General features: G+C 35.9%; 1 protein-coding gene across 1 annotated transcript; it reads right to left on the bottom strand.

The window, feature by feature from the left end:
- On the bottom strand, positions 3,053–9,093 carry LOC18791327 (hydroxyacylglutathione hydrolase 2, mitochondrial). The gene is made up of 8 exons (XM_007222556.2): positions 8,716–9,093; positions 7,748–7,933; positions 6,725–6,928; positions 5,886–6,009; positions 5,094–5,194; positions 4,302–4,376; positions 4,108–4,206; positions 3,053–3,533 (listed from the first exon to the last, which is right to left on the bottom strand). Exons 1-8 carry the CDS (start codon positions 8,767–8,769, stop codon positions 3,387–3,389), a joined length of 990 nt encoding a protein of 329 aa, XP_007222618.1. The 5' UTR covers positions 8,770–9,093; the 3' UTR covers positions 3,053–3,386.

Below are 13,869 nucleotides of genomic sequence, written 5' to 3' on the forward strand. Positions count from 1 at the left end.
CGGCTTCTTGCCTCTAGCTCTACATGGGGGTCAAGGGAACATGAATTGTCTCCGCTACGACCTCGAGATAGGGTGATTTGAATCAAGCGAATAAGGATCCATCTTTCATTCAGTCTCACTAGCACGATGTTGGACTCGACCCGAATGAAATGTTAAGCGTTTACGCCACCTGATTGGCCCTACTATCCCATCGTGTGTAACAGAACTTCAAGGTCCATTGGACTTCCACTAACCAATTATGTTAGGTCTAGATGTAGGGGCTAGGCTGGTGTAAATTCTCATGCTCGGGAGACCCGAGAAACAAGGAACTCGTTCTACTTGGGTAAAAACATATAACAAAGGTATATCTGGGAGGCCATACATCCCTATAAACAATGAAATACAAACTTACATAAAAAGTCTAATGGAATATTTTTTTTTAAAGAAACATTATTTTATTGCCTAAAAGCATGGACAAACAACAAGTGAAAGTGGGCAAAATAGCTATAGAAACAACAAACGAAAACAACCTAAACCATATAATGCTTCACAATTACAACTTTTAAGTCTAAATAAGTCGTCGAAAATAGACATATTTATAAGTCGAGAACCAACTGAGATCGAGAAAAAAAAAAGTCATGGTCAAAATGAATAAATCAAAAAGAGATTGTTACCCTATGTAGGGGTTCAGTTCAAGCATCGGTTGCTGAACCAGCTCAAGGTCTAGCTCTTGACATAGCAATAGGGATGAGTGTTGAGTCCCTCGACGAGTAATCATGTCCGAAGACATGTCATTATCCAAAGGCAACCAAATATGGTACATAAGGTAGGTTTGAAAACCAATCATGAACTTGCCATATATCCTTCCCTTACAACTGTTGCTCACATCATTTCTAAAACCTCTTCACAAATCCTTTCTCAACTTTCCAAGCCTTTCATTATTTAAAAACATGCATAACATTCAAAATAGTTCTCGATCCAAATCTAAATATAAATCATATATAACATGCTTGGAAAGTAAAAGATTAAGCATAACATTTATAAATCCAATATTTCATAAAATTGGTTAGAAAACAAACGTCCAATCACTAAGAGTCCAAGCAAACTCAACCCAGGTTAGGTGCATCTGAAACAGTAGGCTGTGCTTGGGAACCTGCATCGATGCTTAGATGTGGCTAGAAGTGGCCGTATTTGGAGGTTTTCCGACGAGAAAACCCTAGAATTTCTTTGGCATCAATTGGGCTTTTCCTACAAAGTAGAAGTTCGGGTGTTTGAGGGAAAAGATAAAGGGGAGGTTGGGGAGTATTTTTGGTGAAGGAAGCATGACCAAAGGTGGTCGGAACCGCCGATCCGAGCTCTAAAAATTCGGTGATGACTGAAACTGTTTTTGGCATGTTTTTGGATTGAAAGATCTTGCTATCCACTCAATTTTAAGGTTGGATATGGGTTGGGTTTTTTCAGAGGAGGAAGAGATGAATGTTTGTCGTAAATGTGGTGTAGCCTGAAATGGCCGGACAATGACGAGATGTCGCCAGGAAGTGACATCGTCGGTGTTCACCGTGAGAGAAAGAAGTGAGAAGGTCTAATCGCAGTGAAGAGAGAGAAAGTGGTTGATTGGGCCCGCTGGCTCCTATTTAAAGAATCTGACTTTCTCAAAATTACAATTGTGGCACTGCACTTCTGTTGACCATAACTCTCTCGTTAAAACTCTTATTTGAGCTCACTACGTGTCTACGAACTCTTGAACTCGAGCTTTACGCAATGGAAATGATTAAAATTTCCAAAACCAGTTCCCGAATAAAAATTGAATCATAAACCACTTAGAAATCCTAAAGATAAAACCGTCCTTTCATTTTAAAATTCCAAAAATTAAAACTAAAAGCGGGATGGGATGTTACACCACTCATTTAGAAATTGGTGCCCTCTCAAAGATAGATTGTAATATTAAATTTTAAAAGTTTTAAACTTGAGACTTAAGATTCTGAATTTCAATTATTATTTTTTCACATGAAAATTATAAGTTTCTTTGCTTATTAACCCAAACAAGGGAATTACCAACTCCAATTGCGAAATTTTGAGTTATGTTCAAATTTCATGTTTATTTTCAATCCAAACATACCGATTTTGTGTTGGTTGAAAAAATTGGGTTGAGTGCTGGCTTAGTAGATGATGCCATAAAGAGCTAGAGCAGACCAATAATTGGGATGTGAAAGTAAAAGTTAGGTGATGAAGGTCCTCAGTCAACTTCATGATGATAATAAAGTAGAGTCAGTTTTACTTGGCGTATAAAAAATTGAAGCTACTGGGAAGGTGGTGTTTTGGTGAACCAATCCCAACTTGCACAAAACAACACAAACCATGAAAAAGCAAAGTAAAATCACAAGAAAATAGAGAAGGGAATTCCAACTAAACCACCGGTGTTGCTTTCTCCAACCAAATCTCCGCCTTTCACTCAAAATCCTTCATATTCCAACCAAACACCTTTTATTTTTCGGAATTCCAAGGCTATTTTCTTGTTGGGAAAAGATTGAAGGAAAAAGAAAATATAAATTAAAGGTCTGAGAATAGTTTATAGACTCGAACTAGAATGCAAGAATCTAGTAAGTTCACTGTCCTAGCCAAATGTCGAGGGTCTCCTAAGTTATTGTAATACTTTTGTTGTAACCCAACTTCTAGGTGAGATTAAGTGGTGTGAAATATACATTGGAATGCCTTTTTCACAAGGTGAAAATAAGTTTAGGGGGAGGGGAGGTTACCTCATCCCAAAGTTAGGGGGGTCTTACATAGGGGGTAATATGTAAAAACTAAACTTGGACTGTCATTTTCAATTTGCCGTTTTTCGATTTTCCTTTCGATATATGCTTCCCCCCTTTTTCTAGTACTTTGTTTTCCTTCCAAGTTTAGCGGAGATTGCACTAGTGTTACTCAAACGAGAAAAAAAAAATCTACAATTTTCTCAACAAAAATAAAAATAAAATTATACTTTCACAACCTTCATAAAAGAACATAGAATATTCAATCAAACAAAATATTTGACATGTCTATAAAGCTAATTTTTTGTGGCTCTTCAGTACAACCATTTGAACAGTGTTCCCTCACCTTCAAGGCAAAATTATTTGAGTAATGAAATGGATAAAAATCTCAATGAATGTTGAATTTTGAACTCCTAACCTTTCCAATCAATCTTGGAAAAATGCATTGGTAGTTTCCAACTTCCAAGGTATCAATTTCATATCACTCACATTTTCTTTTTCAGCAAGTGAGAATAAACCCAAGGAAATTAGAACTCTTGATGATATATGAACAACAAATGCATATATATCTTAGTAAGTAATTATTTCACAAAATGGATGGGCTATCTCAATCTTACTATACAAAGAAAGAAAGCAACAAGGGCCTGATAAGTATCAAAAAGTATCCTTTGCCTGGCGTATGACACCCAAGGCTTCTGCATCATTTGCAGTGGCTGGAATATTCAACGATTGCCGAATCTCTATGCTTGAAGTGCGAAGAAAAGGATTGCATGCCTTTTCCAGTTTTAATGTGGTTGGAACCTGATACACCGCCAAAGAGTTGACATCACTTGGGCAAATCATATAAATGGCATGGAAAGTATGAACAGAGCAATACTATGAATTCTAGACATATATGTTCACTGCCTGATTAGGCATTGGCATGCTTATTGGCAAGGCATTACAAAGTAGTATTATTTGTTAGTTGCAAGGTTTTCCAAGCATCCAGATGCAAAGTCACACTGATGTAGCACAGCCCCTAGGGGTATGATTAAACACTTGAAACAGTAGAACTTAGAAGAATATAGGGGTCGAGGAGAAGAAAAGATGGATCGAAGGGGCGAAAGAAAGGACAGAAATCAGAGAACCGAGAACCGAAAAGAAAATACAGAAATCAGTGAGTTTTAAGAGAGGGTTTATTCAATATCCAAATCTGAGTTTTAAAGAACTATATGGGGTATTTATAGCAAACTAAAACCTAGAGATAACAGGAAAAAAATCCCTCGCTAAAACAGAAATCCTAACCCAAATAAAATAGGAAGTTCAACATTCCAACATTCCAAAATTTCTCTTAAAAGATTATACTAGTTCAAAGAAAGGAAGTCCTCAAGTTTACCGTAGGCATGCCCTTGTTGCGAAGATGGGTGACATGTGCTGCATAGGACTGAAGTGCCTCATTCTCAGGTTCTATAGACAAGGCAAACTTTGAGTTACTCTGTCAAAAATGATTATCTATTAGTCAGGGCCTTGTTTTGAGCTTTGAAAATTTCTGTGGCTACAGAAAGAAACTGAAAGGATGACATGACTAACCAATGTATACTCATGACCACAGTATATATCTGTATCATCTGGCAAAGACATGATCTTTGAAAGGGAAGATTGCATCTGTGACATAAAAAATCAACTGTTTCAGCATATAAATGAATACCAGAAAGAAAGAAAAATATAGAAGAAAAATTCATCAATTTCTTTGAGCAAGTCAAGCAAGTCTAGCAAGATAACTACTGCTTTGGCAAAGGCGGCATCAGTGCTTATAAATCTTTGGGGGCACCTTCACCCATTAACCTTAGTAAAAACCATTGCTTTGACCTCTCATTATTGCAAAGGTTCACTTTAATCATAATGATGAGAATTAAACCAAGAACACGATGCAACATATCCAGGTATTTATAATGAATACAAGCACTTTTCTTTTAATGATTGGAGAAGAAATTAAACCAACATTTTTGTTCCAAAGCATTCACGGCAAAAATCCATTGGAAAAACAATTTCACCTTTGGATAAAACTTCAAACAGGGTTATCACAAAGGCCTCCCATATTTGTATTCCATATACAATAATTATTCTTATGAAAAACTTACTGCTGTTAATCTTATAAATCCATGCATTAAACATAATCATTCCCTGCTAGGTTTGATCAAATTTATCAACTCTAATTAACACTCTTCAGAATCAAACAGGTACATACAACCAATTTGTCAGACCAAGACATTGACAGTATGATGTCAACTTAAAAGTAAAAAAAGCAATACATGATCAGAGCATCAAGTTTACTCAAATCATTGAACAAGAAGATGTCAAAAGGTGTAGGCTAAAAATCACCTGCTCAGGTGTTCCTTCAAACAACTTGCCACATGATAAGCTGAACAAAGTGTCTCCTGTAAAAATTGCCCCTGATCCAGGAAAGTAGAAGCTAATGTGACCTGCTTGCAACAAAGACCAAGAACTAAGATTAGAAATAAGAAAAACAAGGGATGGTGAATCATCTGTAAATGTAATAACATTTGGAACTAGATCTATGAAGTTACTTTGAAATGGATGGACTTAACTTCTAGGCCACCATGTTTACATAAATTGAAAATATCACAATATGCTTAGAAAGGTGCCAGCAGCCAGCAGAGGTGCTAACCATGATCACATATATTCTAAACTTGAGATTAAGCTTTTTCAAAAACAAAAACAAAAAATTAAAAAAAGCGTCAACATGGTGCTGCTCATATACAGAAGAAATATACAAATGTATAATGTAATTTGTAAAGAAACAATAAAATCAGATTAAAAAAAAAAATTTAGATTAGATTGCATAGGATTAGGTATGCGAAATGTGCTTGAGGAGATAAATTGGCCGGTAAAAATGCAGTACCAACGAAAAAAATGTAAACAATATATGAGGAAGAAATATTATTGAAGGAAGGGTGTAACATATGCTTCACTGAATAGTTTGTCAGTCTAGTTAAACACCAACAATTACACACCAAGAAAGTAAATTATTCAGCGACGAGGGTCCAAATGCAGCACAAATTATCATAATTTAGCAGAATTTTTGGGTGAAAAAGGTGTTTATCAGGAAATGTCAAGGGATTTTTAGAATGTAATCAAGTAATAAATTATGACCTCTAGTATGACCAGGAGTCTCCATAACATGCACCTCATGGCCAGCAAACATCCACTTATCGCCATCATTCAAAACAATGTCAATGCCAGGAATTCTATCCTTGTCTATTCCTGAACCAATCACCTTCAAAAAACAACAGGAAACACGCAGAAAAACTTGTGAGCCAAAACAACTTCATAGAAGAAAAAGTATTCCATAAAATATGCAACAACTGTCAAACAAAAAGAGAAAAATAAATAAATTCAAAACGGCAGTTTTAAACTTCTATGCCAGATTCTTGCAAGTTCTGTAACATTTACTACTGTACTATGCTTGCTTAAAAAGAGAAAAGATGAAAATAACAACCGTGCTATGTTGTACAACTGTATTATATAATTCGCATGTTTTGAGATGTGCTATCACCCAAGAGAAAATAGAAGAATTGCATCAATCAAATATTAAATGAATTATGAGCTTGTTCTTTTAATCTGACATGTAAACATGTTAATGCACTGTGTCATGCATTCTCCCACCTGTGTCACTACCCAACATTATGACCAGTACCATTTCAGAGTAAAGATTTCGGGTGTAATGTTTTATTCCCAATGTGATGTTTTCTTGATTTGCAGTTCCAAAGGGCATCTAAATCAACAGTGGTACCAAATTCAAGAATCTGACACATATCAAGCCAAAACATACTTTCAGATTGTAACTATGAAATTCTGAATAAAGAATGCTGCCAGACTTTAAATACTCGCCACAATTGAGATTTACTGTCCATCAGAAAGTCCGCTAACTAAGACATGAATGGGGAAAAAAATGATATCCGGACTGAAAAAGCAAGTTAATGCTACCATACCTTTGCACCGTACCTTGCTTTTAACTCAGCATTACCACCAGTATGATCATGATGATGATGAGTGTTCAGTATGTATGTCAGATTTCGGTTTTTCTTACTCAAAGCATCTATAATAGGTACAGCTTCAGAAGGATCAACAACACCAACAGTGCCAGTGTCCACATCATGTAAAAGATATGCATAGTTATCTCTAAGACATGGTACCTGAAAATGAAAAGATATATGCAATTTCAACAACAAAGTAGATATATGCAATGCAAGTTGGAAAAACTGAACATATATAAAAGTATTAGTTGAGTTTAATAATAAGTTTGGCTGACTAAAAGCATGACTACGTACAACTTATGTGTGTATACAAACACATTAACTTTAGAAGCACACCCACACAAGAGTAGAGGAGGGAAAATAAAACTAAATAAATGGCCCAGTTTCAGTGCAGGTGAACCTGCTGCAATTTCCATTTTCTAAAGCCACTGCTCCTGATAAGAGGTGGAAAAATATCAGACATCTCGGCAAGGCTGCTGAGATGTCGATGATTTTAATTTTTACTGTCCATGTCAACAATTGAGAAATTTTCAAAAGTTTATTTGTGATGGATAGGTAAAATGAGTGAGCTTACAGAAAAGGGCACACACCCTTAACAAACAAATGGCTATAGGAAACCTAGCTAAAGGGTTGGGTAAAAAATAAATCTTTCATGGTGGGTGCTATGTAAGAAAGCAAAAACATTTAAAAATTACCAATTAGAATGTTTGGCTTACTGAAATTAAGAAGATTTTACAAATTAGTCAAGTTTCATGATCACATATGTGCCACCAGTATTATCTTTTCATCAAAATTTTACTGTTGTTTCCATCAAAATTTATATTTTCATTAATACTTCAATCCAAAAACTGATGTTTCGATTCAACCAACTATCAGAATTTTTATCCTTAAAACTGGTTTGTCACCCAGATATACTATGAAGATAATCATCCAAGACATTTATAATTCAAATGCAGAAGAATAGAGAGATCTACTCACCAATTCAATATGTAATGAGGGTGACATATTAACAACACTGCAAAATTTAGCGACTCTAAGCGATCGACTAGCTCCTCCACGCAGAGTTTTTAATGGTGTGGACAATAATTGCATGAATCCATACAAAAGGCCTTTTCGAAGGCAAAGCTGTCTCATTCCAGGCCATACACAGAGTCCACTCCTCCCCTAACATATGAAAAAGGGTTTCAAATTCAAAATAGCAGAAAGATTATTATCTACAGATCAGCAAGAAAAAGCCACTTCCTGCCCTTCTCAAAAGAGTAAAAGAAAAAAAAAAACAACAAACAGAAAACTTTGAAGGCTTCCCTCTACATATATATAGATTTTGAGGCCAAAATTACAAAAGAGCAAAACCCATTTTCCTAGATGACGCATGAATTTGTACAAGAGTACCAAATTTGGCATTCACATCTTCCTTACTTAAAAAAAACGAGACATTCTTATCAGTTTACTAAAAGCGGGCTCTAACTTTTACAAAACCATTTGCAATACTCTGCCGCTAGACTTCAAAATAAACAAAATATCCCAAAATAGATTTAGCAAAAAGTACAAAACTGAAAAACGCATTTGCCTACCAGGTCATATCTGGTTTTGTCCCTACTGCCCACAATCACATTTCTGTGTTGAAAAATTTGGACTTCAGAAAGAAAAGAGGAACGGAAAACAGAAAGGTCACTGTAAGCCCTAACAATAAGAGGAAAAAGAAGAAATACAGAGATAAACAGATACAGAAATACATACATACATATATATATGATATATGATATAGAAGCATACTAGAAAATGGTCCATTTTCATTTGCAAAAAATATGAGCATTAATATATATATAAATAGGAACAAACGAGACCACAATTTACCAGAGAAATGAACAAAAATAAAATAAAGATTGAGAAAGGGGAAAGTCAGAAAGGAAAAGCAGAGACAGAGAGGGAGTGAAGGTAGAAACCTTAGAGCATGGGAAGGAGGCCATGGCACAAGAGGCCTTGGAGATCATCTGCATCCCTCACTCTCACTCGCCCGTTTTCTTCTTCAACAAATGAGATTCACTCTCCTCCCTTTCTCTTTTTTCTAGAGAGAGAAAGAGAGAGAAGGGGAGAGAGAGGCGTATGCTTGCTTTGGGTTTGTGGGTGTGGGTTGGCACCTTTGGCAGTTGAGCACTCAATTTCCTTTTTTATTTTTTGTTTTTTTGTTAATTTATGTACTTTTTATTTTTCTCTATGAGATGAGATTTTATTTTAATTTTTTTTCTTTATAAAGATGAGATTTTTTATTTTATTTTATTGTTGAAAACGAAACGTTTGGTTGCTTTCTCCATCCATCGTCGATCCCCACCACTACACCAGCAAAGGTACTACCACCACATGCGCGGGCAGGACGCGTTTAAATTAATTAATTTCCAATTTAATTCCCTCTGTGGTGACACTAGCTGTGTCTGAGATCGCAATGGCCCCGCCACAGGGAAGGGCAAACTCTCGTGCATCAACATTATTATTATTGGCTTTTTAGCACAAAACGTCCTCGATGTTTACGAAATTATCAGATTATATTTTTTAAGTTTTTTTGTATCATTCATGATCCATAACGTTAATATAGGTACTTTTAAATAATCCCTTTGTCAAAAAAAAACTATTAAATTCAAGAATATAATCGTCAAATCAATCCAAAATTATAATATATATTATTTCATTCCTCCCGTCTTTTTCTCTCCAATTCTTTCCCTTTTTCTTCCTCTGTTTTTCTATTTTTCTTCTTCTTCTTTCTCTCTTTCTTTTCTTCTTCTTCTTTCTCTCTGTCAGATTCCTTATCTCTGAGTGAGAAAGTGCTTCAAAACTGAAGCAGCCTCCGCTATGAAGGTCTGTTGAACCGCACAAGCTCCTGAGCTCATCACTTGACCAAAACCCACCCCCAACCCACCTCTTAGTCTGTGACAACTTATCTTCAGAACCAGAACCACTTAGGTTCTTTTTTCCTTCTCTTATAATCCCCCTCTTCCTCAACACCATCTGCACCAACTATTAACTTGAGAAGAAGAAGCTAAGGAAAAAAAAAAAATGGAACTGTGGAAGGCTTCAAACTACTATCACACACCACTAGCTCAAGGTAGAAGTAGAGAGAGAGAGAGAGAGAGAGAGAGTATTCCAATGTCTCAGCAAAAGGAAGGTGCTGATAAGAAGAAGAAGAATAAAAACAGAAAAACATAGGAATAAAAAGAGAGAGAATTGGAGATAGATGAAGAAGAGATAGATGAAAAAACAAAAAGAGAGAAAAAGACGGGAGGAAGGAAATAGTATATATATATTTTTTATAATTTTGGATTGATTTGATGATTATATCCCTAGATTTAACAGTTTTTTTGACAAAGGGACTATTTAAAAGCACCTATATTAACGTTAGGGACCATGAGTGATACAAAAAAACTTTAAGGATGCAATCTGATAGTTTTGCAAATGTCAGGGTCGTTTTGTGATAAAAAGTCATTATTATTTTGTGTTGAGTTTTTCTTTTAAACCTCACACTTTTCTTTGTTCACCCCAATACTTAAATCATGGAGCTCTTGAATTTTATTATTGTTCACCTCACACACCTCATCACTTTTCATATTAAGTTTTAGAAAAACACAAATTTTTTAGGGTTGAATTTCTCCATAAAGCAAATAAAGAGAGGAAAGTAAATAAAGATCTTCATATTATTTTTCTACTATGTAATAAAAATCTTTGGGGGTTGAATTTCCCTATAAAGCAAATAAAGAGAGGAAAATTTGGAACTTGGAAGAGTCATAAGCATAAAGAAATAGCAATAAAACTGACAGTCTGAAACCCCAAAAAAATCACTCTATTTTTCAGTTGTAAAAAAAAAAAAAAAAATCAGTTTTCTTTAGTTTGTTTGCCAAATTAGAGATAAAACTGGACTTGTGCGTAAAAGTACAGCTTACCCATGAAAGAGGATATGAGTCTTGTTCTAGTTTCTTTGACTCCCAACTCAACTACTTGAAACATATTTTTTTTCTATCTCTGTAATAAAATCGTAGCTCTAGCTTAGGACTTAGAGTGGTGAGGGGCAAGATAGCGGGGCGTGAGGTTGATGAGTTTTTTATTTTTTTGTTATTTTCTTTTTCTGCTAGGTGTGTATTTAGGGGTAGTTTGGGAAGTGGGTTTTTCTTAGAAATTGTGAAAATTTGAATTAAAACTTAGGGTGAACTTAGAATATGGAGTGAACAAAGACAAGTGCGGGGTTTAAATAGAAAGGGTCTTTTATGATTGAAGCTCTGCAATCATTCAAAATAGCACATTTTGTTAACTAAAGACTTGTTGCAAAATAAATAAATAAATAAATAATAATTGTATAGAAGACTTGTAGTTTGGTTAAAAAGGGTTTTGAGGAGTAACGATCTTTAAACTTAAAACCCGATTTACATTTTGGTCCTCAAACTCGATTATTAGTTATGCAGCTAGTTTGGTACATTTTTCGTCAAATTTAAGGGCAAAATGATCCCTTCAAGTCCAGCCTCAATAAGGTTAGGCATTTCTATCCGCCAAATTAGTAAACCAATCGAATCAGGCTAGTTTGGTCGATTTTGTGCCCTTTTTTCTTTTTACGATCTCATATTTTAAACTCATTGTTTTAACTGATTCTAATTGGTCCTGATTTCTTTTTCTAATTGACCTTTTTCCCGTGTCTTTATTATATTGGTTGGGCTTAAAGTGATTCTATATCTCTTCCCCATGTTGAATTAGCCCACCCCTATCTCCTCTTTATTTCTCTTCAAAACCTTAGCAATTGCATCATACTTCTCTCTCTCTTCTCTATTTCTATTCAAAATGGAAACCATAGTGGTCCCACTATCTTGATCTTCTCACTTTACTCACCATCTTCTTTTCTCTTGTTATTTTTCTCCTCTACTCTGCCTTGACTCGTTGCCACCACCACATGGCGAGATCTAGATCCACCTCACCGACTTCTCCTCTCTCTTTGTTTCTCACACCCACTAGTTTCATCTCACCCAGAAACCGACTAAACTGAGTCAATTTCTCGGTTTATTGGTCTATGAAACTTTTGGACGATATGGTGTTGGTCTTCAGAATTGGTAAATTATGTAAGCTATAACGTATCTTGAGTATCGACACGTTGTCGCATAAGCTATTTGGACTAGAAATATTATAGCTTAACATAATAATACCTAATATAGGCAATCAAAAAGTCTAATTATCATTCAATCATAATATTCCAGCAATAAAATGTCAAATTATCAACATTCTCCTCTAAATTACCAACAAACCGCTTCAATTGAATAATTTAATAAGGTTTTTATCACAAATGGTCCTTGAAGTTTGCGAAATTATTGTCTTTGGTCCTTTATATATATATATTTGACATTATTGGTCCTTTATGTTATACCTTACACATCAAAATGGTTTTATCGTCAGGTTTCGTCAAATATTATGTTAAATTGATGACGTGGAATTTAAGCAGAGCCCACATTTTCAATGGCATTGTGCCACATAAATTTGAATTAAAAAATTATTTTAAAAAATTCATAATTTTTTTTAAAAGTATGCAACTTCCAGCCTTTCCCTACCCCCTCCCTTATGCTCTCTCTCTCTCTCTCTCTCTCTCTCTCTCTCTCTCTCTCAAAAATAAGGAATACGGTTTGGGTGCCTCGCCCCTCTGTTTTTTTTTTCTTTCAGATCCCTTTTCCTTACCTAACCATCATTGCACCCCATCACCGCAAGAGTTCTCATGAACCCTGGATGGAAAAAAAAGCCAAATCACGAACTTTGTATTTCATCATTCAGTGCGCTTGGGGACTAGGTAATTGAGGGTAGAGTGGAGTGGGGACTAGGTTGAAGGTGCCGTCGAAGATGGTTTGCAGGGGTTGGGGCCGATGAATCTCGGGTTGTTCGTTGAGGAGGAGAAGAAGGAGTTGGGCAATGGGTTGGGGAGGGGATGAGAGAGAAAGAGAGAGAGAGAGAGAGAGAGAGAGAGAGAGAGAGAGAGAGAGAGAGAGAGAGAGAGAGAGAGAGAGAGAGAGAGAGAGAGAGAGAGAGAGAGAGAGAAAGAGGCTGAGAGGAGGGAGGGGGAAGGGAACGGAAGCAGGGAGGAGGGGGAGAGTTGCTCTTTTCTTTTCTTTTCTTTATTTTTTTTCTAATTTTTTTAGATTTTAAATGTTAAAGCTTTTTTTTAAAATTTTTATTTAGATCCACTTGGCATTATCTCATTGGACATGTGGGCACCACATATGTGCCGTGCCATCAATTTAACATAAATTTTAACGGAATCTAACGGCATGGATCAAATTGATGTGTGAGGTGTAACATAAAGAACCAATAAATGTCAACCAAAAAAAAAAATGAAGGACCAAAGACAATAATTTCACAAACCTCAAAAACCATTTGTGATAAAAACCCTAATAAAGGAAAACGTATTCAAATAATTAACCCACAACCTAATTCAACTAAATAACTAAATGAGTTTTAATTGTAGACGTCCCTGAACTTTGCCCCCAGTTGCAATTGGGTCCATGAATTTTTTTTTAGGCAATTACATCCTTTAACTTCACAAGTTGTTCCAATTGGATCCTGCCATCCAAGTCTGTCAATTTGTCTGTCAAAATGAGTGGTAAAAGCTTCCTTTTGAGCCACAGATATAATTGTTTTAAGGATTTTTAACTATAGACGTCCCTGAACTTTGCTCCCAATTGCAATTGGGTCCATGAACTTAATTTTTTTTAGGCAATTACATCCTTTAACTTGACAAGTAGTTCCAATTGAGTCCTGCCATAACAGAATCTGTCCCTCTCTCTCTCTCTCTCTCTCTCTCTCAGCTCATTCCCTCTCCTCCTTAGCCCACCCCCTCAAAACCCAGATCCCAACCCAACTTGCAACCCATCACCTATCTCCCAATCCGCAAAACCTAGAACCCACCCGCAACCCCATCCCCTCAAGCTCTCCTCCTCTGCTGTCGTTTTAATAGCGGCAATGCCCTTGGAGCCAGAATGAATGCCACCGCAATACCCAGCTAGGCAACAGCGTTGGTCGACGTGCCAAATCCAATAACACCTTTGAAACCACCTTGACCGACATGGAGAAGATCAAGAAGTTCT

The sequence above is a fragment of the Prunus persica genome, chromosome G1 (genome assembly GCF_000346465.2).
Source record: "Prunus persica cultivar Lovell chromosome G1, Prunus_persica_NCBIv2, whole genome shotgun sequence".
Classification (NCBI taxonomy): domain Eukaryota; kingdom Viridiplantae; phylum Streptophyta; class Magnoliopsida; order Rosales; family Rosaceae; genus Prunus; species Prunus persica.